The 23901-nt window shown below is 49.1% G+C and overlaps 1 protein-coding gene across 1 annotated transcript in view; it reads right to left on the bottom strand.

Moving 5' to 3' along the window:
• The window catches only part of npc1l1 (NPC1-like 1), a 74808-nt gene that overhangs the window by 44205 nt on the left and 6702 nt on the right, over positions 1-23901 (bottom strand). Inside the window, exons 2-7 of the mRNA XM_070865336.1 lie at positions 19121-20640; positions 10521-10621; positions 8467-8639; positions 7168-7296; positions 4450-4632; positions 2524-2638 (exon numbers count right to left, since the gene is read on the bottom strand). Of these exons, the coding sequence (XP_070721437.1) occupies positions 2524-2638; positions 4450-4632; positions 7168-7296; positions 8467-8639; positions 10521-10621; positions 19121-20640 (2221 nt within the window). The remainder of the gene's footprint in view (positions 1-2523; positions 2639-4449; positions 4633-7167; positions 7297-8466; positions 8640-10520; positions 10622-19120; positions 20641-23901) is intronic.

The following is a 23901-nucleotide window of genomic DNA, read 5'->3' as shown; positions in this document are numbered from 1 at the left end:
ACACAGCCCCCCAAACCCACACTCTATACACAGCTCCCCAAACCCACGCTCTATACACAGCCCCCAAACCCACGCTCTATACACAGCCCCCAAACCCACACTCTATACACAGCCCCCAAACCCACACTCTATACACAGCCCCTCAAACCCACACTCTATACACAGCCCCTAAACCCACACTCTATACACAGCCCCTAAACCCACACTCTATACACAGCCCCCCAAACTCACACTCCAGGTACACAACCCCCAAACCCACACTCTATACACAGCCCCTAAACCCACACTCTATACACAGCCCCCCAAACCCACACTCTATACACAGCTCCCCAAACCCACGCTCTATACACAGCCCCCAAACCCACGCTCTATACACAGCCCCCAAACCCACACTCTATACACGGCCCCCCCAAACCCACGCTCTATACACAGCCCCCAAACCCACACTCTATACACGGCCCCCCCAAACCCACACTCCAGATACACAGCCCCCAAACCCATGCTCTATACACAGCCCCCAAACCCACACTCTATACACAGCCCCCAAACCCACACTCTATACACAGCCCCCAAACCCACACTCTATACACGGCCCCCCCAAACCCACACTCCAGATACACAGCCCCCAAACCCATGCTCTATACACAGCCCCCAAACCCACACTCTATACACAGCCCCCAAACCCACACTCTATACACAGCCCCCCAAACCCACACTCCAGATACACAGCCCCCAAACCCACGCTCTATACACAGCCCCCAAACCCACACTCAATACACAGCCCCCCCAAACCCACACTCCAGATACACAGCCCCCAAACCCACGCTCTATACACAGCCCCCAAACCCACACTCTATACACAGCCCCCAAACCCACACTCAATACACAGCCCCCCAAACCCACACTCCAGATACACAGCCCCCCCAAACCCAAACTCTATACACAGCCCCCCACCCCCCACCCCCCAAACTCACACTTATCTAGATAGGTCACAGTTCATGTTTTACAAATTTAATGGAGCGTTTTGAAGAAATGTACAGATAAAGAGAATACGGTAGATGCAGCGTAAGTGGATCTTCAGAACAGAAATGATAAGATGTCTATTCAAATTTATAAACATTGTTACTAAACCTCAGGCCTATGGTAGGAGACAGAATGTAGCAGCAAGGGTCGGAAGTCAGTAATAGGCAAACAAAGTCAGGAGGAACGGGCATGGCTCAGACTGGAGAAGGATTGGAAATGGGGTAACCCAGAGGTGCTTGCTGGCCTCTTTTTGTCCTGAGATACATGGAGTTGGGCAAAGAGAACACAATTCTGAAATTTGTTGATGACTCCAAAGGAAGTGCTTTGGCAATTCGTGAGGAGGAGCTGAAAGAAGATTGAGGAAGCCTGCAGCAAGTTTTGGGTCTTGCCGTAGATATTGCCTTGGGTACCGAGGTGCGAGTCAGTGATATCATTGTCTTAATTTATGGCTATGACCGTACTGTCCAATATCTAACTATACAACCAAGGGTATATCACTAGAACCCACTTGTGATCTGAACTGGACCCTTGAGTCTTTTTGCAATTAGTGTAGACCGTGTCTTAGTGGGTAGCACCCTTGCCTCTCAGTCAGAAGGGTGTGGGTTCATATCCCACTCCAGGAACTTGAGCTCATAAAACTAGGCTGACACTCCCAGTGCAGTGCTGAGGGAGTGCCGCACTGTCGGAGGTGCCGTCTTTTGGATGAGACTTTAAACCGAGGCCCCGTCTGCTCTCTCAGGTGGACATAAAAGATTCCATGGCACTATTTCAAAGAAGATCAGGGGAGTTACCCCCGGTGTCCTGCCCAATATTTATCCCTCAATCAACATAACAAAAACAGATTATGTGGTCGTGATCACATCGCTGTTTGTGGGAGCTTGCTGTGCGCAAGATGGCTGCTGCGTTTCCCACATTACAACAGTGACTACACTCCAAAAGTACTTCATTGGCTGTAAAGCGCTTTGGGACATCCGGTGATCGTGAAAGGCGCTGTATAAATGCAAGTGTTTCTTTCTTAAGAACATAAGAAATAGGAGCAGGAGTCGACCATTCGGCCCCTCGAGCCTGCTCCGTCATTCTATAAGATCATGGCTGATCTTCGACCTCAACTCCACTTTCCGCCTGATCCCCATAGCCCTTGATTCCTTTCGAGTCCAAAGATCTATCGATCTCAGCCTTGAATATACTCAATGATGTGAGGGATTTGTGAGGTAAGGGAGGATGTTTCGTTTTTGGTGATCGTCAGGGCATCTTGTAAAAGGGGAGCGCATCATATGCCAAATGCAAGCGTGGTTGAGAATGAGCCATACTTCCTGCTACGTTGCATATTTGTCTTCACTCGGAGCTCTCACTGGGGGGAATAGCACGGAATTGTATAGAATTTACAGCCCAACTAGTCTATGCTCCACTCGAGCCTCTAATAACCTCCACACATACACACACACGAGCATTTTCATCTGGCATAAAAGGTGAAAGAGTAAAAATGAACGTAAATCTTACCAAGAAAGAAACAGATGGACTCCGAGATGCTGCAGAGAAGCATGCTCGGGGCAACGTCCCCCAATACACGGCCAATCTGCTCTTCCCTTTGTTCTCCTGCTTTCCGCTCATCCCGCTGTGGATTGAAGAACATAAGAAATAGGAGCAGGAGTAAGCCATATGGCCCCTCGAGCCTGCTCCGCCATTTAATCCGATCACGGACTCGGCTCCACTTCCCTGCCCACTCCCCATAACCCCTTATGCCCTTATCGGTTAAGAAACTTTCTCTTTCTGAGCATGGCGTGTTCTGATTGGTGCAAGATTCCTGGCTCAGGCTTCGATGGAGTGCTGGGGTTCCACATCCCTTTGTTCCGACTGTCTCGTCTTTCAGGATACAGCATTCTCACAGGTCTTCCTCTTACAAGCCTGACCTACAACCTCTGTCGCAACCTCCTCAATTCTCTCTGGTTTATTGGTGCGTCAGTACTTCAGAACTTTCCTCTCTTGTTCCTCCCAAGGTACAAATTAACCAACCTACACTCTCGTCCTTTGCCCCGAATCCTCACTATGTTGAAATCAAGACTGATTTTAATCTAATTTAATTCTTCCACAGGTCCTGAAAACTTTGAAATTCTTGATTTCCTTCAGTCTCACTTTATCCTACAATATTTAGGTTTTTAAAATCCAATCATGACATGATCTAATCAATACTTCCTGATTTATTTTGTCTTTAACTTTGGTACCGTCTTGTCAATGGTTTTTCCCCTTGGTTTTTCAATTTAGATGAAATATTTTTGTCAATCAGTTCATTCTTTCTGGTAACAATCTTCAGTTACCTAAAGCCAATGTAACGTATTTGCTTCATGGGTTCGTTGCTAAAGAATCCATAGCAACACATCGCTATTAAGAACTAGTTGGTTTATTAGCAAAAGTTTAACAATCACACTACACATTACCAGTTCATCCACCAGGCTCACAGCCACCTGCCCCATCGTGGATCCCCCGAACCCAACTGGCTGGGATTTTATTGAGTCTTGTGAACATCATGTGACTGGCTAAACCACTCCCAACTCAACAGCTTTACAACTATTTTAGTTGTATCAGTAATCAAGTGCCCACCTGAATAGAGGGGGGAGGGGGCATATTCCAAAAACTTTTCAAGTGCCTCCTTGTTTTATTTTGTTTATTTTTGAGGGCACTAGAAACACAAATTATACAAGTGCCCCCTGGATAAAAGGAGGAGGGGGGGGGGCACTAAAACTGACAACTTAAACAAATTAAAATTTAGACATTAAAATCAAATTAAAATTTGGTTGCCGGGGGTGATGATGCACTCCAGTCCCTCCGGCGCCCACCTCTCGCGGAAGGCCGCGAGTGTACCGGTGGACACCGCGTGCTCCATCTCCAGGGACACCCTGGCTCAACAGCTCTACAAACCTGTGAGCAGCATCCATGGAGAAAGAAACAGAGTTAACGTTTCAGGTCGATGACTGAAACGTTAACTCTGTTCCTCTCTCCACAGATGCTGCCCGACCTGCTGAGTATTTCCAGCATTTTTTGTTTTTATTTTAGATTTCCAGCGTATTTGTGCCGAGGGGTTGAAATCGGACAGGGGTGGGCACGCAGTATAGCCGAGGTCATATTGGTCGCCCTTTATACGCTCCACCCGATAGTCAGCTCAATAATCTTCGACAATCGTCCAACCGGTATTTAACGGGCAGCAAACGTGATTCCGGTTTTGCTCTCCACCCTAAGTTTGCATTTTACACATTTTTAAGGATCACCATATAAAGGCCAGTTCTTGCCTTTTTTTCTGTATCAAGAGCTTGTTGAATGAGCATTGATCCAAAGATTGAATAACTCTGTTAAGTCAAATGCTTTACTGTTAGGAATTAAAATTAGGTGCGATTCTGAATTTGTTTCAAACCCAGTTCTGCTTTAACTGACCTGGTATTGAAGAACGAGGATGAATATGTTGTCTGCGCCAATAGCAAGCACCAGAAAGGGAACCACCTCGAGAATGATGAGCGAAGAGGGCACTCCGATATATGCATAAAACCCCATGGACGAAAATACAGCCCCTAACACTACCAGAATTCCACCCAGTCCCAGCGTAATCTTTGAGTCGATCTGTAGTTCGAAAAAGACCAGAAATGCATAAGTAACTAATATTTTGCCATATTTTCCTCTTTATTTTTGCCTTTTCTCCTTTTTGATATCTTGTGCCTTCCTTTCAATCCTGATACGACTTGTGAAATGGGAAAGTGGCTCAAAGCAACTGCTTCGCTCCACACTCTCCAACTTTTGGGTATTATGAAAGCAAGCCAGACAAAGTGTGATAAACCTGTGAATAGATTACCAGTGAATCACACTGCAACATACAGTGTAACGACATCATCAGGCAATGAGCTCCACCGTGGCTCAGTGGGCAGCACTCTTGCCTCTGAGTCAGAAGGTTCTGGTTCACAACCCACTCCAGGGACTTGAGCATAAAAATCTAGGCTGACACTCCCAGTGCAGTGTCAAAGTGAATGCTGCACTGTCGGAGGTGTCATCTTTTGGGTGAGACGTTAAACCGAGGCCCCGTCTGCTCTCTCAGGTGGATGTAAAAGATCCCATGGCACTATTTCGAAGAAGAGTTATCCCCGGTGTTCCGGCCAATATTTATCCCTCAATCGACATCAGTAAAACAGATTATCTGGTCGTTATCACATTGCTGTTTGTGGGAGCTTGCTTGTGTTAGATTGGCTGCTGCATTTCCCACATTACATAGAAACATAGAAAATAGGTGCAGGAGTAGACCATTTGGCCCTTCGAGCCTGCACCACCATTCAATATGATCATGGCTGATCAAGCATTTCAGTACCCCATTCCTGCTTTCTCTCCATACCCCTTGATCCCTTTAGTCGTGAGGACCACATCTAACTCCCTTTTGAATATATCTAACGAACTGGCCTCAACAACTTTCTGTGGTAGAGAATTCCACATGCCCACAACTCTCTGAGTGAAGAAGTTTCTCCTCATCTCGATCCTAATCCTTATCCTTAGACTGTGACCTCTGGTTCTGGACTTCCCCAACATCAGGAACATTCTTCCTGCATCTAACCTGTCTAAACTCGTCAGAATTTTATATGTTTCTATGGGATCCCCTCTCATTCTTCTAAATTCAATTGAATGCAAGCCTAGTCAATCCAGTGTTTCTTCATATGTCAGTCCTGTCATCCCGGGAATCAGTTTGGTGAACCTTCGCTGCACTCCCTCAATAGCAAGAATGTCCTTCCTCAGATTAGGAGACCAAAACTGAACACAATATTCCAGGTGTGGCCTCACCAAGGCCCTGTACAACTGCAGTAACACCTCCCTGCCCCTGTACTCAAATCCCCTCGCTATGAAGGCCAACATGCCATTTGCCTTCTTCACCGCCTGCTGTACCTGCATGCCAACTTTCAATGACTGATGTACCATGACACCCAGGTCTCGTTGCACCTCCCCTTTTCCTAATCTGTCACCATTCAGATAATAATCAGCCCTCCTGTTTTTGCCACCAAAGTGGATAATCTCACATTTATCCACATTATACCCATCTGCCATTACAACAGTGACTACACGCCAAAAAGTACTTCATTGGCTGTAAAGTGATTTGGAACATCCGGTGGTCGTAAAAGGTGCTATAGAAATGCAAGTCTTTCTTTCTAACACATTTCTGGAGAAGAAGAGATTGAGATTTAGGGAGACAGGTAGGAACGATTCATCGAAAAGGGACAGACTTAGTAACTGATGACCTTTCTCTGTTCATGAACAATAGGCACAAAATGAACGCGTCTTTCGTTTGGCAGCAAGTATTGGGATCAACATCTCTGGAGATCTGAAGCAGCTGTTATGGAATAAAACTGCCCTGCGTTATTTTTAATCCTGCAGTATTGACCCAATTCTTTTAATTTGATTACCTGAATAGGTTCTGTACTAATTTAAACGTGGACTTGTCGATATGTTTTAATGTCAGAAACGCAGGTACATTATTTGCTGTATGAAATTTTTCATTAAATAAATGTAGATTGTATTGCATCCTAATAGGTGCAAATCTTTCTCTCTGCGTACTCAGAACATTGCAATAAAACTCAAGTCCCAAACTGATTGTTAACATACATCACTGACATCCAATCCCACAAATGGGCCATCACAGGGCTCTGGATGACTCTTTCAAAGGGCTGGTACAGGCTTGATAGGCCGACTGGCCTTCGTCTGTGCTATAAGATTCTATGCACTTGTCCTGAGATAAGCCAAATGCGACTAAGGAAGCGAATTTGAGGTAGTCTACGCCTCCCATTAGCGCCCGTTTATAACCTCCCCTTTAAGAGCTGGAATGAGCCAGTGTGAAGGATTGAAGGATGATTGTTGACTACAAGTCACAAGCTCGCTCCAATTAGCGCCCTTGCAGCGCCCCACTGAGGTCATTCGCGCCTCATTTACCTGGGTGCTAAAGCCCAATTTAGAAGAAGTTAGGATCCGTTTTGCGTCTGGCACTAACTTTTCTAAATTTTAAAAGTTAGTGCCCCCAAACCGGGTGATACCAAATTTCTCCCCCTCAGATTATGAACCATGCTTTCATCAAAAGAACATCAGAAAATAAATGCATTAACATTAGCAGAGAAGGAAGTTACACACCATGACAGTTTTGCAACTTGTATATTCTCCAAGGGCGAAGGCAATGTAGACAAATATAACCAAGTAACTGATGGCAAAAATCGGAATATCTTCTACTGTGGTTCTGTTAATCTCGTCCTCAAGTGACCGCTGTGAAAACATGAAAACAAAACCCATTACACTGTACTTAATCTCCGTTAGCTTTTTGCAGATATTTTACAAGCAGTCGGTGGTAAGAGCAGGTATATCAGCTTGGAACGGTTGGCCGTACTCTAGCCTATGAGTCAGAAGGTTTTCAATACCAAACCCCACCCAAGCCCTCAGTACCTAATCTCACCTGCCCTCCTGGTGCAGTGCGAAGGGAATGCTGCATTGGTGCAGATGTCGTCTTTTCAGATGAGCCAAGGAACTGGGGGCTGGCTCTGGGGAACCTTTAAAGGACTGTCCAAGAACACAGGCACAATGGGCCGAACGGCCTCCTTCTGTGCTGTGTCATTGAACGGTAAGAAAGAGCTGGGTGTTCACCTGCTGCCTGGTCAACTTTCCTCCCTCAACCACCAAGATTTGGGTGATGCGTTGCATTGCCTCTTGTGGAAACTGTGCTCAAGATAGTTGCTGTGCCTGCCTAAGGCAGTGAGCTCGGACAACTTCAGACAAAAAAAACATAATTCACTGAACTGTTTTGAGAAGCGTCTTTAGATGCTATGTAAAGCCAAAGAAGAGTTCTCCCGGGTGTCCTGGCCAGTGCTTATCCCTCCACTAACGTCACGAAAGCAGATGAAACGGTCATTTACCGCATTGCTGTTTGTGGGATCTTTCTGTGCATACCTTTGCCCCATCACTCTACATCAGAACAGTGACGGCACTTCAGCTGTACTTCACTGGCCGCGAGGCGCTCTGGGGCGCCCTGAAAGGCGCCCATGAGAAACAGCGTTGCCAAGGCGATCGGGAACCGGGGTGGGGGGGGTGTGGGGGGGGCTTAATTGTTTTCTGAAGGTTGCCACCAATGAGCCAGCAATCACTGCAGCGGGGCCCTGGTGCACCGAGCGACCAGGGGGAGCGGTGCGTCCCGGCTCAGAGTCCGCGGAGAGGCCCCTGCGGCGGCCCGCCCTCTCCCGCGTGGCTCTTCACCGCCGCGTATCTTTTGGGGAGTGAAAGAATATTTTCTCCAGAGAGGCTCATTGGCGCCCCAGACTGGGGCGAAATGGGGTTTGGCCTTTTGGGAACCAGCTGTTGAACCAAGAGGAGGGTTAAAAGTAAAAAAAAGGGGAATATAAAAGTCGGTCGAGGGGGAAGGGGTGAGACAGGCCAACGCCATACCTCAGACATATAGACAAAGCTGAAGTTGATGGACTTGTTCTGCTTATAGTCCTGTAGAATCTTTAAGTATTCTTGCTCCCAGAGCAACACGTATTCATATTCAGGCTGGTAAGTTTCGTAGTTATTTAAAGAGAATGTCATGATGAGGGCCTCTGCTCCAGTGTAATCTTCGTCTGTCAGAAAACAAGGTGTAGGTTAAAGTGAAAAGGCGAGTGCAGAATCATACCCTTTGAGTGAATGCCAATCGGTCTCAATCTGCCCTGCCCTAATAGGGAGGCAAAGGCTATAGAACAGAAAAATTAGGAGCAGGAGTCGGCCATTGGGCCCCTCGAGCCTGCTGCGTCATTCAATAAGATCATGGCTGATCTTCGACCTCAACTCCACTTCCCTGCACTGTCCCCATATCCCTTGTTTCCCTTAATATCCAAAAGTCTATCGATCTCGGCCTTGAATATACTCAACGGCTGAGCCTCCACAGCCCTTTGGGGTAGAGAATTCCAAGGATCCTGAGTGAATGAGTTTCTCCTCATCTCAGTCCTAAATGGCCGACCACTTAGTCTGAGACTGTGGCCCCCGGTTCTAGACTTTGATCTTCCTTGCTACAATGCTACATCTCACCCTTCCTCGGGATAACAGTATTGGTATTCCCCCCCCCCCCCCCGCTGCCACCCCCACCCCCGCCCGTGCCCTCGCTGCTGCCAGGCGGCCCGCCAGCCCAGGCTGCTCTCAGGTGGATATGGAGGGCCCCATGGTACTATTGGAAGAGCAGTGGAGTTCTCTCCGGTGTCCTGGCCACTGGTTATCGCTCAACCAACATCATCAAACGAGATTACCTGGTCGTTTATCTAACTACTGTCGTGGGAGCTTGCTGTGCACAAATTGGCTGTCACGTTTCCTACATTACACTCCATATTCATTGGCTGTGAAGAACTATGGGATATCCTGAGGTTGTGAAAGGCGCTATAGAAATGTAAGTCCTTCTATTTATTCAATGTTCTCTAAGTAATACTGCTCTGATTAAGAGATTGCGACTGTCACAGTTAAAATAGAATATTTGCTATTGTTTACCTTTAAAAGCTAAATCTTCCCAGATAAACGTTCATAATCCTCACTAATTTTTTTCCTTTGTGTTTTGGCTATTCTTATTTGTTTACTTAAAACTAGCCATTAATATTCTCCATTAGCACAAGTAACTTTCTCTAATGGTGTAGCCATTATGGTGAGACACAGAGACATCAGAGACACTAGGACACTGGGACAATGGGACACTAGGACACTGGGACAATGGGACACTGGGACATTGGGACACTGGGACACTGGGGCACTGGGACACTGGGACACTGGGACATTGGGGCACTGGGACATTGGGACACTGAGACACTGAGACACTGGGGCACTGGGACACTGGGACACTGGGACACTAGGACATTAGGACACTGGGACACTGAGACACTGGGACACTAGGACACTAGGACACTGGGACACAGTGACACAGAGACACTGGGACACTGAGACACTGGGACACTAGGACACTGGGACACAGTGACACTGGGACATTGGGACATTGGGACACTAGGACACTAGGACACAGTGACACAGAGACACTAGGACACTGGGACAATGGGACACTGGGGCACTGGGGCACTGGGACACAGACACTAGGACACTAGGACACTGGGACACTAGGACACTGAGACACTGGGACACTGGGACACTGGGACACTGAGACACTGGGACACTAGGACACTAGGACACTGGGACACAGTGACACAGAGACACTGGGACACTAGGACACTGGGACATAGTGACACTGGGACACTGGGACACTAGGACACTGGGACACAGTGACACTGGGACAATGGGACACTGGGACACTAGGACACTAGGACACTAGGACACTGGGACACAGTGACACTGGGACACTGGGACACTGGGACACTAGGACACTGGGACACTGGGACACTGGGACAATGGGACACTGGGACACTGGGACACTGGGACACTAGGACACTGGGACACTAGGACACTAGGATGATGTGAATTGAACAGTTTACCTTTATAGCCCCCAACAGCCAGGAACGGAAAAACTGGAGCTCCATAATCTGCCATGCAGCTCATTCCCAATTCTGTGATGTCTTTGAAAGACAGAGGAGAGCTGGGGACAGAAAGGCATTTGAACTTATTGAGTGGCACTTAGAGACCAACAGCCCAACGTGTAGAGTTACAACAACAACTTGTATTTATTCAGCACCTTTAACATAGCGAAACGTCCCAAGGTGCTTCACAGATGTATTATGAGATTAAAAATTTGACGCATAATTAGAAATTATCGCAGGTGACCAAAAGCTTGGTCAAAGAGGTAGGTTTTAAGGAGTGTCTTGAAGGAGGAGAGAGAGGTAGCGAGGTTTAGGGAGGGAGTTCCAGAGCTTGGGGCCCAGGCAACAGAAGGCACAGCCACCGATGGTGGAGCAATTATAATCAGGGATGCTCAAGAGGGCAGAATTAGAGGAGCGCAGACATCTCAGGGGGTTGTGGGGCTGGAGGAGATTACAGAGATAGGGAGGGGCGAGGCCATGGAGGGATTTGTAAATACAGATGAGAATTTTCAAATCGAGGCGTTGCTTAATCGGAAGCCCATGTAGGTCAGCGAGCACAGGGGGTGATGGGTGAGCGGGACTTGGTGCGAGTTAGGACACGGGCAGCTGAGTTTTTGGATCACCTCTGGTTTACTTAGGGTAGAATGTGGGAGGCCAGCCAGAAGTGCGTTGGAATAGTCAAGTCTGGAAGTAACAAAGGCACGGATGAGGGGCAGGACAGACAATGTGTAGAGTCACAAAGCCAGACAACGTGGTGACACAAGGACAGTCCATCAGAAAAGGTGCAATGGAAGGCCTTCAAAAAGGAGATCGTTTGGGTACAGTCTGGACACATTCCCAGGAGGGGGAAAGGAAGGACATCCAACGCTAGAGCTCCCTGGATGACCACAGACACAGAGGTTAATATTAACCAGAAAAAGGAGGCTTACCATAAATGTCAGTTTCATAATACCGTAGAGAACCAAGCTGAATACAAAAAGTGCAGAGAAGAACTGAAAAAGGGAAATAGAGGGGCAAAGTGAGTACCTGAGGAGAGATTCGCGGCTAACATTAACGGTCATACAACATCTTTCATCATAGAATCGTACGGCACAGAAGGAGGCCATTCGGCCCTTCGAATCTGCACAGGTTCTATCCCGCTCCCCCGCTCATTCCCCAAATCCCGGCAATTGTATCTCCTTCAAGTATTTATCCAAGTCCCTTTGGAAGACCACGATTGACTCTATATCCACCGCCCTGTCAGGCAGGGCACTCCAAATCCTAACCACTCGTTGTGGAGAAAGATTTTCCTCATGTCGTCTCATTTGTCCATCACCTTAAATCCGGGCCCTCTGGTTATCGGCCCTTCAGCCGTGGGAAACAGTATCTCTATCTAAACCCTTCATGATTTTAAACACCTCGATCAAATCTCCGCTTAGTCTTCTCTGCTTTAAGGAGAATGACCCCAGCTTCTCCACGTAACTGTAATCCCTCATCCCTGGAACCATTCTGGTAAAGCCTTTCTGGCACCTTCTCCAAAACCTTCGCATCCTCCCCAAAGTGTGGTGCCCAGAATTGGACACAATACCCCAGCCGGGGTCGAACTAGTGTTTTGTACAGGTTCAGCATAACTTCCTGGTTGTGTTACTCTGTGGGGCCGAAATTCGCATGGTTTACGATTGCCGTAAGCACCTCCGGGGGGGGGGGGGCGCTAACAGGTCGCAAACCAGTTACCGCCCGGGGAGGGGAGGGGGGGGGGCTGCTATGAGTAGCGCCCTGGGCCACTGCGCCTCTGGCGATGACATCATCGATGTGCGCAGCCGGTAGCGGCAGAAATTGGGCAGCGCCCCGTGAGGCCACCGAGGGCGCTGTCAGCGCTCGCCTTGCGGGTCGCGAACCGGGCCCCACTCCGCTGGCGGGGCGAAGGTTAAAGGTGAGGTGCGCGCCGCCATTTTGTTCTGGAACCGGCCTACTCGGTCCGCGCCGCGATGGTGCAGCCCGACATCCCCGGTGTCCCAGTGTCGGCCCCTGAAACACCTGCAGAGCTCACAGCGTGCCCCCCCACCTTTAACGGAAGGGGAGGGCCCTATGGTCGCGTCAGCGCTCCCTGGAGAGGCCGCGTAGCGCTCTCACTTGCACGCGCTCTTAACGCCCCAGAGCCGTAGCCGAGAGGAAGTGGAGCGCCCGACATGGCATTCCACTTCCTTTAGGGGGCGGTGACCCCAATTTAGGTCCGGGAGGGCGGGACTTCTTCACCAGGCACAGGAAGTCCCACCTCACCAAGGTTACTGCCTCCAAACAGGATGCTATGTAAATTCTCCCCCTATGCCCCTATTTATACAGCCCAGGATCCCATATGCTTTATTTACTCCTTTTTCAACCTCTTCTGCCACCTTCAAAGTTTTGTGCACAAACACCCCCATTTAGAATTGCACCATTTAGCTTGTCTCTCCTCAGTCTTCTTACCCAAATGTATCCACTCACACTTTTCTGTGTTGAATTTTGTCTGCCATGTGTCGCCCATTCCACCAGCCTGTCTATGTCCTCTTGAAGTCTTTTACTATCCTCCTCACTGTTTACTAAACTTCCACACATTTTGTGCCATCTGCAAATTTCAAAATTGTACCCGGTAGCCCCAAGTCCAAGACATTAATATATAGGCTGGCAGTACTTAAAGCGGCTATGTCTCCCGGTCCGGATGGGATGCAACCTAGTTTTCTGAGGGAAGTCAGGGTGTAAATTGCAGAGGCTCTGGCCACAATCGTTCAATCCTCCTTGGGTGGTGGCAGAGGACTGGAGGATTGCAAATGTTACACCCCTGTTCAAAAAGGGGAGAGGGTCCAACACGCAACTACCGGTCAGTCAGCCCAACATCGATGGTGGGCAAAACTTTTAGAGGCGTTGGCTCGGAGTTTGCGTGGGTAGTAACAGCGAACGACCAGCGGTCAGTTTCATTGCCCCAGGGTTTAGCGCATGCGCGTCCCAACACGGAAATTCTGAAGGTGTGGTCTGTCATTCGCTGCTCCAACACTGGCTGCGCTGTGGCCCCTCCCCCACTGCTGCCAATCAGTGAAATCTGTCCAATCAGGGAAACTGACGAAAACTCAGGCTTTTCCGCGGTATTACCCCTGTTAAATACCCCTTTAAAAGTTTGACCTTTTTGGATTTGGTGCAACTGGGATTTTAACAGCATACTGACTGTTCGACAAAGGTTGTGGCCCTGAAAAACGAATTTATATTATGTGGAGTGTCAAATTTATCCACTTTAATTAAAAAGTAACATTTTTAAGAAACTTTTAAAAGAAAATTCGAATTAAAAAAAGAAAGTTTGTTCCTCTTTATCTCAGGTTTACCTTTTCCCCGTGTGAGAGACACAATCTTTGCTTCGCTTGCCCTAACGATTCGAAAAAAATTAGAACCAAAGAAACTCCTTCACTTCCTGGATCGCTGTCCGTGAGAATTCTGCAATGTGATTGGCTGCTGAGACAGCTTGTCAGGCACTCCGCCGTAACTTGCGTTTGTTTTATTTGCGCGTCGGAAAAGCCAAACCTGTCGCCACAGCGATCGCGAGGTGGTTGTGGGCAGCTGATCGCGGGGCCGGCAGGAAGTGCCTTTGCTGCAGCCGCTGACTGCAAGTTACAGGCCGTGACCCCAGGACAAAATTGCTCAGATACTTGGAAAATATGGGTTAATAAATCCACTATGGATTTGTTAAAGGCAAATCGTGTTTGGCTAACTTGATCGAGTTGTTTGATGAAGCAATGGAGAAGGTTGATGTTATGTACCTGGACTTTCAAAAGGCGTTTGATAAAGTGCCGCATAATAGAGTAAAAACATGAAAATGCTGGAAACCTTAGCGGGTCAGGCAGAAGCAGAGTTAACGTTTCGGGTCGATGGCCCTTTGCTAACTGACCTGCTGAGATTTCCAGCATTTTCTGTTTTTATTCCAGATTCCAGCATCCGCATGATTTTGCTTTCGTATCGCATAATAGACTTGTTAACAAAATTAAAGCCCACGGGATTAAGGTGCACAGTGGCAGTGTGGATACAAAATTGGCTGAGGGACAGAAAGCAGCGAGGAAACAGTGAAATATTTGTTTGCAGATTGGAGGGGAATGCGCAGTGGTGTCCCCTCGAGGTCAGTGTTGGGAGCACGGCTCTCGTTGATATAGATTAATGACCTGCACTTGGATATACGGGGCAAAGTTGAAAGTTTGCAGATGACATGAAACTCGGACATGTAGTAAATGGCGGGGAGGATAGCAACAGACCTCAGGGCACAGACAGACTGGCGAAATGGGCAGACACGTGGCAGATGAAATTTAACGCAGAGAAATGTGAAGAGTCATTTTGGTCAGAAGAATAAGGAGAGGAAAAATAAACTAAATGGGACAATTTTAAAAGGGGTGCAGGAACAGAGAGACCTGGGTGTACACAAGACGAGACAAGTTGGCGCAACTGTTGGAAAAAGGCACCTGAGATCCGTGTCTTTATAAATAGAGGCATAGAGTACAAAAGTAAGGAAGTTATGCCAAGTTTTTATAAAATACTGGTTAGGTCCCAACTGGAATATTGTGGCCAATTCTGGGCACCACACTTTGAGAAAGATGTCAAAATCTTGGGGAGGGTGCGGAGGAGATTGACTAGAATGGTACCAGCGATGAGAGACTTCAGACACATGGAGAGACTGGAGAAGCCGGGGTTGTGCACCTTAGAACAGCGAAGTTAAGAGGAGATTTGATCGAGGTGTTCAAAATCAGGATGGGCCTGACTTTGTGCTCTCCACAGGCGAGTTCGAGGTGCGCGTGTGTCCGTGGGAGCCCTGCAAGTTGCGAGTTTAGGGATGAGAAACCTGGAAGTTGTGACCTGCCAAGAATCCTCGCGGCAGATCGCACCCATTCGAAACTAACGGGCCTCCGCGGGCGGCGAGTGGCGCTATTTGCCCAGCGAATGTCCTTCAGATTCTTACGACTGATAAAAGCCAGCGTAAGACCAGCGTCAGACTTTTCAAGCACAGAATAACACATTTTTTTCAATAATTTAAACATTCAAAATCCTGTTAAATAAGGCAAGGTATTTTTAGACCCTATAAAATATGTACATTTATTGTGCAAAAAATTACATTTTTGTTTTAAATAATTAATTAAATTCCACTCTGATTAATTTTAAATATGTGATTTTATTTAAAATTTATCTTACGTGCTTGTGTGTTTTGGGGTATTCCCATTGATTGGAATCACTGTAAGAATGAATGGGGATCACCCCTAATCTGATAGGTGGAGCCAACCCAGATGATCCCAGTGATGTGTACGAAGCCCATAGGCTGCTGGGATACATGGGCCTCGACGCAGGCCTTCGCCGCGAGGCTCAGAACCAGAGGTCTCCGAACCTCCGGGAACAACAGATACTTGCGTAGAAATTGTTGCGGTCGGGTGCCCGCGGGAAGCATTCCAGCGGCAAATTCTGAGCCGATGTGGTTTGCTGGAGTTAATAAGGAGAAACTATTTCCAGGGGCAGGAGGGTCGGTGACACAGATTTAAAGTATAATCAGCAAAAAAAACACAGGTGACACGAGGGGAGAAAAGGAGAAAATAAAATTGAGCGGGGAAGTGGAGCTGAGTCCATGATCAGATCAGCCATGATCGTATTGAATGGCGGAGCAGGTTCGAGGGGCCGAATGGCCGACTCCTGCTCCTATTTCTTATCTTCTTATGTTATGATCAGGAACGCGCAGCCTGAAAAGGCGGTGGAAGCAGTTTCAATAATAACTTTCAAAAGAGAATTGGATAAATGCTTGAAGGGCAAATATTTGCTGGACTGTGGTGAAAGAGCGAGGGAGTCGGAGTAACTGGATCCCTCTTTCAAAGAGCTGGCACAGGCATGATGGGCTGAATGGCCTCCTTCTGTGCCGTATCATTCTATGTATCTATGGGCCCAGAATGGGTGCACTCACCACCCACTGCCGCCCATTGCCACCTACTGTCACCCACTGCCACCCACTGCCACCCACTGCCACCCACTGTCGCCCACTGTCGCCCACTGTCACCCACTCCCCGCCCACTGTCGCCCACTGTCACCCACTGCCACCCACTCCCCGCCCACTGTCGCCCACTGTCACCCACTGCCACCCACTGTCACCCACTGCCACCCACTGCCACCCACTCCCCGCCCACTGTCGCCCACTGTCACCCACTGTCACCCTCTGCCACCCACTGTCACCCACTCCCCAACCACTGTCACCCACTGTCACCCACTGTCGCCCACTGTCGCCCACTGTCACCCACTGTCACCCTCTGCCACCCACTGTCACCCACTCCCCAACCACTGTCACCCACTGTCACCCACTGTTGCCCACTGCCGCCCACTGCCGCCCATTGTTGCCCACTGTCACCCACTGCCACCCACTGCCACCCACTCCCCGCCCACTGTCACCCACTGTCACCCACTGTCACCCTCTGCCACCCACTGTCACCCACTCCCCAACCACTGTCACCCACTGTCACCCACTGTCGCCCACTGCCGCCCACTGTCGCCCACTGTCACCCACTGTCACCCTCTGCCACCCACTGTCACCCACTCCCCAACCACCGTCACCCACTGTCACCCACTTTCACCCACTGTCACCCACTCCCCAACCACTGTCACCCACTGTCACCCACTGTCACCCACTCCCCAACCACTGTCACCCACTGTCACCCACTGTCGCCCATTGCCGCCCACTGTCGCCCATTGTTGCCCACTCCCCACCCATTGTCACCCTCTGCCACCCACTGTCACCCACTCCCCACCCACTGTCGCCCACTGCCACCCAGTGTCGCCCACTCCCCACCCACTGCCACCCACTCCCCGCCCACTGTCCCACTGTCCCACTGTCCCACTGTCACCCACTGTCCCACTGTCCCACAGTCTCCCACTGTCCCACTGTCCCACTGTCACCCACTGTCCCACTGTCCCACTGTCACCCACTGTCCCACTGTCACCCACTGTCCCACTGTCACCCACTGTCCCACTGTCCCACTGTCCCACTGTCACCCACTGTCCCACTGTCCCACTATCACCCACTGTCCCACTGTCCCACTGTCACCCACTGTCCCACTGTCACCCACTGTCCCCCACTGTCCCACTGTCCCACTGTCCCACTGTCACCCACTGTCACCCACTGTCCCACTGTCCCACTGTCCCACTGTCCCTCTGCCACCCACTGTCACCCACTGTCCCACTGCCACCCACTGTCCCACTGTCCCACTGTCACCCACTGTTCCACTGTCCCACTGTCCCACTGTCCCACTGCCACCCACTGTCACCCACTGTCCCACTGTCCCACTGTCGACCACTGTCCCACTGTCACCCACTGTCCCACTGTCCCACTGTCCCACTGTCACCCACTGTCCCACTGTCACCCACTGACCCACTGTCCCACTGTCCCACTGTCCCACTGCCACCCACTGTCACCCACTGTCCCACTGCCGCTGACATTCCTCCTCGTGTTCCAGTTTCGATCCAGTCTGGAGCGGGCGGGAGGGGAGAGCATGCGGGAAGCCCGCCCGGCGAGATGCCCAATTGATCCGGGCGGGAGTCGGTGCCAGAGCGGGGAAGGACCGCTGGCTGGAGGCCGGTCTGTCCCCGACGGTGAGTATGAGGAGCTGAAAGAAAGGTGAGTAAATATCTTTTTCTTTTTTTCTTGACAGCGACTTACCGGGATGGGGGAATGGGGTTCCCAGAAAGCCTTCCAATGGTTTTTTAAAAAATTCTTTTCCTTTGCAGGTCTTCGACCCTGCCTGGGCCCGATTCCATCCTGGGCGGCACTTGAGCAGCAAGCACCTTTGCTGCCGAAATTGGGAGCTCTTGCCCGCTGCCTGCCACCCAGGTTGGTGCCGTAAGTCCCTCTTCTGCCGCCTGCCGCCCTTTGAAGGACCTTCACGATGACAGGACTGACATACGAGGAGAGACTGGATCGACTGGGCCTGTATTGACTGGAGTTTAGAAGAATGAGAGGGGATCTCATAGAAACGTATAAAATTCTGGACAGGTTAGAGGCAGGAAGAATGTTCCCGATGTTGGGGAAGTCCAGAATCAGGGGTCACAGTCTAAGGATAAGGGGGTAAGCCATTTAGGACCAAGATGAGGAGAAACTTCTTCACTCAGAGTTGTTAACCAGTGGAAGTCTCTACCGCAGAAAGTTGTTGAGGCCAGCTCGTTAGATATATTCAAAAGGGAGTTAGATGTGGCCCTTACGGCTAAAGGGATTAAGGGGTATGGCGAGAAAGCAAGAAAGGGGTACTGAGGTGAATGATCAGCCATGATCTTATCGAATGGTGGTGCAGGCTCGAAGGGCCGAATGACCGACTCCTGCACCTATTTTCTATGTTTCTATGTATCAGGGACCTCGGCGGCCATCAGCAGTCCTTTGAATGGCACTTGGGCGGACAGGGTCCTTGACTAAATTCGGGCCCTGTGATTCCACGACAAGGTGTGGAGTTACAACGTGTAAAGTTTGTGTCCCATTCCCTAGCAGCGTTCCTCTCTCTCTGTCGCTATGCCTCAGTTTAGTAAAGCTAATGAGATAGCAAGATACCTACTTGATACAATAAATGAAGTGATCCCGCCAGTCAACGGTGCCAGTTACTCCAGCCAAGGTCTGGTTTGCCGTCGCGTCAATCCTGGTAATGTTATTTTGGAAGTACTGCAACAGGCTGTTGACTGCACAGTTGGTGCTGCGGGGATTGGCTAGGTTCAGCGGCGCGTAGCAGATGTCCGCGATGGTGATGTTCCTCTTCGCTGTCTCTGACCAAACGTTTATATTCTGGAGCCTGGCCTGGAAATCCAGGAGCTCCAGGATGATATCTTTGGAGAAGATCCCGGAGAACTTGTATTTCCCGAAGACCACGGAGTCGTAGGTGTAGCTGGAGCGGTTCTGCACGGTGATTATGATTTGGTTGGTGCGAAAGAAGGGGCCAAAGTTGGCGTCGTGGAAGTCCTTCTCTTGACGGGCGCGGCTGTTGGGGGCGGACCACAGTTCGACGGGGTTGGTGGTGAGTGTGATGAAGGTCAGGCCAGTGGACAGAACGATGACCACAATGAAAGATATACAAATGACAGTGAAAGGATAACGCGCCACCATGACACCCCAGCTTCTGAATATCCTGGCCAGGAATTGCTGTGTGGCCTGGCTGATTCGGTGGGTCCACTTGACGTCTTCCTGCCTAACCTGAGGGGCTTTCAAACTGTTGTGGTCCTCTTCGTTTCCCTGACTGAAAAAATAGCGACCCATTAGAAAAATAACGAAGAAAATCACCAGCGAGCAGAACACAACGACGCAAACGACCAGCGCCCCATCCAACTTGTCAATCTTCCAGCGGCCGGCGGGGGGCCGCGGAGTTTGGATATGGGGGCACGACTCCGTGCAGTCCAGGCAGGAGCACGCTTTCCCGTTGGCGACCGGTGAGGCGTCACACTTCCAGAAGGTTCCGTTGTAGGGGACGATGCCACCGCCGATGCCACCAGTCCTGTTGTCGACCAGAACGAACTTGATGTCCAGCGGGGCCAACCCGTTGCTGCTGTCACCTTGGAAACCCAGCCAGCGTTCGGTGTTGCACAGTTTGGAGCCGTACTTGCCGCACATGGTAGCGATGGCGAAGCCCCCCGTTGCCAGAAACCGCACGTTTTTGCAGGAGTTGAAGGCCCCGTCTGCAAAGAGCCGACTGTAGTAACACTGATACTCAAGCACCGCCTCGGCAATGCCGCTCGAGATGTTGGCGTGGATGGTTCTGCTGACATTAATGTGCAGGCTCTGATCGGGGCTGCAGGTGTTCTGGCAGTACAGGTTGATAAAGTTCTGGACACAAGAAGGACAGCGTGCTAATAAAGGTTTGGAGAATGACAGACTTTTATCCAGTGTGTCCAGCTGTTCAATTGAACAGCAGGCCTTGGTGCTCAGTTCCCCAGTGTAGAGCATTGGGCACACAGATCTCAGCTTCTGCAAGTGTTTACCAGACAATGTGCGGGCATGGCTATTGTCCAAGCAAGGCAATTCTGGGTTTCTCTCACACACTCCATAAAAGGCGCAGAATCCATTTTGATGAATCAGCGTGCACGTCACCTGTTAAAGAGAAACATTCAGGCAACTGTTACAAGCATGGATTTATGAAGGGGAAGCAGGAAACTATAGACCAGTTAGCCTAACATCTGTGGTTGGGAAAATGTTGGAGTCCATTATTAACGAAGCAGTAGCAGGACATTTGGAAAAGCAAAGTTCGGTCGGGGAGAGTCAGCATGGATTTATGAAGGGGAAGTCATGTTTGACAAATTTGCTGGAATTCTTTGAGGATGTAACAAACAGGGTGGATAAAGGGGAACCAGTGGATGTGATGTATTTGGATTTCCAGAAGGCATTTGACAAGGTGCCACATAAAAGGTTACTGCACAAGATAAAAGTTCACGGGGTTGGGGGTAATATATTAGCATGGATAGAGGATTGGCTAACTAACAGAGAGTCGGGATAAATGGTTCATTCTCAAGTTGGCAATCAGTAACTAGTGGGGTGCCGCAGGGATCAGTGCTGGGATCCCAACTATTTACAATCTATATTAACGACTTGGAAGAAGGGACCGAGTGTAACGTAGCCAAGTTTGCTGACGATACAGAGATGGGAGGAAAAGCAATGTGTGAGGAGGGCACAAAAAATCTGAAAAAGGACATAGACAGGCTAAGTGAGTGGGCAAAAATTTGGCAGATGGAGTATAATGTTGGAAAGTGTGAGGTCATGCATCTTGGCAGAAAAAAATCAAAGAGCAAGTTATTATTTAAATGGAGAAAGATTTCAAAGTGCCGCAGTACAGCGGGACCTGGGGGTACTTGTGCATGAAACACAAAAGGTTAGTATGCAGGTACAGCAAGTGATCAGAAAGGCCAATGGAATCTTGGCCTTTATTGCAAAGGGGATGGAGTATAAAAGCAGGGAAGTCTTGCTGCAGCTATACAGGGTGTTGGTGAGGCCACACCTGGAGTACTGCGTGCAGTTTTGGTTCCTATATTTACGAAAGGATATACTTGCTTTGGAGGCAGTTCAGAGAAGGTTCACTAGGTTGATTCCGTAGATGAGGGGGTTGACTTATGAGGAAAGGTTGAGTAGGTTGAGCCTCATTGGAATTCAGAAGAATGAGAGGTGATCTTATCAAAACGTATAAGATTATGAGGGGACTTGACAAGGTGGATGCAGAGAGGATGTTTCCACTGATGGGGAGACTAGAACTAGGGGGCATGGTCTTAGAATAAGCGGCCGCCCATTTAAAACTGAGATGAGGAGAAATTTCTTCTCTCTGAGGGTTGTAAATCTGTGGAATTTGCTGCCTCAGAGAGCTGTGGAAGCCGGGACATTGAATAAATTTAAGACAGAAATAGACGGTTTCTTAAACGATAAGGGGATAAGGGGTTATGGGGAGCGGGCGGGGAAGTGGAGCTGAGTCCATGATCGGATCAGCCATGATCGTATTAAATGGCGGAGCAGGCTCGAGGGGCCGTATGCTCTACTCCTGCTCTTATTTCTTATGTTCTTATTGTGAAACCACCAACCAGACGTGTGCCGCAGGGTGAAGTGGCTGCCTCGGTACTTGCTGTGAGAGGCAGTGTGGGAGGGATTCACCTGATCGGTGAGTGTTACGCCGGCAGTCATTGCCAATGTTATCAGATCGAAATTAAAACGTAATAGGGAAGAAATCTATTGATGGGCACTCGCCTACAACAACAGCTTGCATTTATATAGCGCCTTTAACGTAGTGAACCGTCCCAAGGAGCTTCACAAGTGCGCTATCAAACAACATTTGACACCGAGCCACATAAGGAGATATTAGGACGGGTGACCAAAAGCTTGAGACTCAGGCGGCCAATAATGAGAAATGTTATCGATGACCTCGTACAACTGGAGAGTCCTATTTAAATATATCCACATAAGCAGCTCACTGAGTGAGGTCGCTATTTTTGTTTCAACTAAGCGAGGCAGAGGGATCAGGGCATGTATGACGACATTGCACTGTGTAAGAATACAGGCAAAAGAACAAGAGATTAGTGTGTAAAATTATAGCACATGGTATTGGCGTGGATTGAGAACTGGTTGTCAGACAGGAAGCAAAGAGTAGGAATAAACGGGTCCTTTTCAGAATGGCAGGCAGTGACTAGTGGAGTGCCGCAAGGTTCTGTGCTGGGACCCCAGCTATTTACAATATACATTAATGATTTAGATGAAGGAATTGAGTGTAATATCTCCAAGTTTGCAGATGACACTAAGCTGGGTGGCAGTGTGAGCTGTGAGGAGGATGCTAAGAGGCTGCAGGGAGACTTGGACAGGTTAGGTGAGTGGGCAAATGCATGGCAGATGTAGTATAATATAGATAAATGTGAGATTATCCACTTTGGTGGCAAAAACAGGAAGGCAGAATACTATCTGAATGGTGACAGATTAGGAAAAGGCGAGGTGCAACGAGACCTGGGTGTCATGGTACATCAGTCATTGAAAGTTGACATGCAGGTACAGCAGGCGGTGAAGAAGACAAATGGTATATTGGCCTTCATAGCGAGGGGATTTGAGTATAGGAGCAGGGAGGTGTTACTGCAGTTGTACAGGGACCTTGGTGAGACCACACCTTGAATATTGTGTATGTCATGTTTGTAACCTTCACACAACTGTAACCTTTATGGAACAACACTGTACACTGTATACACCTGCGTAATGCACACCTTGACCACAGGGGGTGAACTTGTGGGAGACACTCCTCACCTGGTCACCCAGGTATATAAAGGGAGGTCCCACGGAGGGTCATCACTTGTTGGTCCTGGGAATAAAGGTTCAGGTCACACAGTGACCTTGTCTGCAGTACTTGCCTCGTGTGATTCTATAGCAAGGTGTAAGGACGCCACAGTGTACAGTTTTGGTCTCCTAATCTGAGGAAGGACATTCTTGCTATTGAGTTATGTACTTATACACTACAGCAAATCAACACGAGGCACATACTGGACACAAGGTCACTCTGTGACCTGTACCTTTATTCACAGGACCAAGGAGTGATGACCCTGTGTGGGACCTCCCTTTATACCTGGATCACCAGGTGAGGAGTGTCTCCCACAAGTTCACCCCCTGTGGTCAAGGTGTGCATTTCTTAGGCATGTACAGTGTACAGTGTTGTTGCATGAAGGTTACAGTTACATGAAGATTATATACATGACAGAGGGAGTGCAACAAAGGTTCACCAGACTGATTCCCGGGATGGCAGGACTGACATATGAGGAGAGACTGGATCGACTGGGCCTGTATTCACTGGAGTTTAGAAGGATGAGAGGGGATCTCATAGAAACATATAAAATTCTG

This window comes from Pristiophorus japonicus, chromosome 22 (genome assembly GCF_044704955.1).
Source record: "Pristiophorus japonicus isolate sPriJap1 chromosome 22, sPriJap1.hap1, whole genome shotgun sequence".
NCBI classification, from domain to species: Eukaryota; Metazoa; Chordata; class Chondrichthyes; family Pristiophoridae; genus Pristiophorus; species Pristiophorus japonicus.
This window is presented reverse-complemented; position numbering and strand designations above follow the sequence as displayed.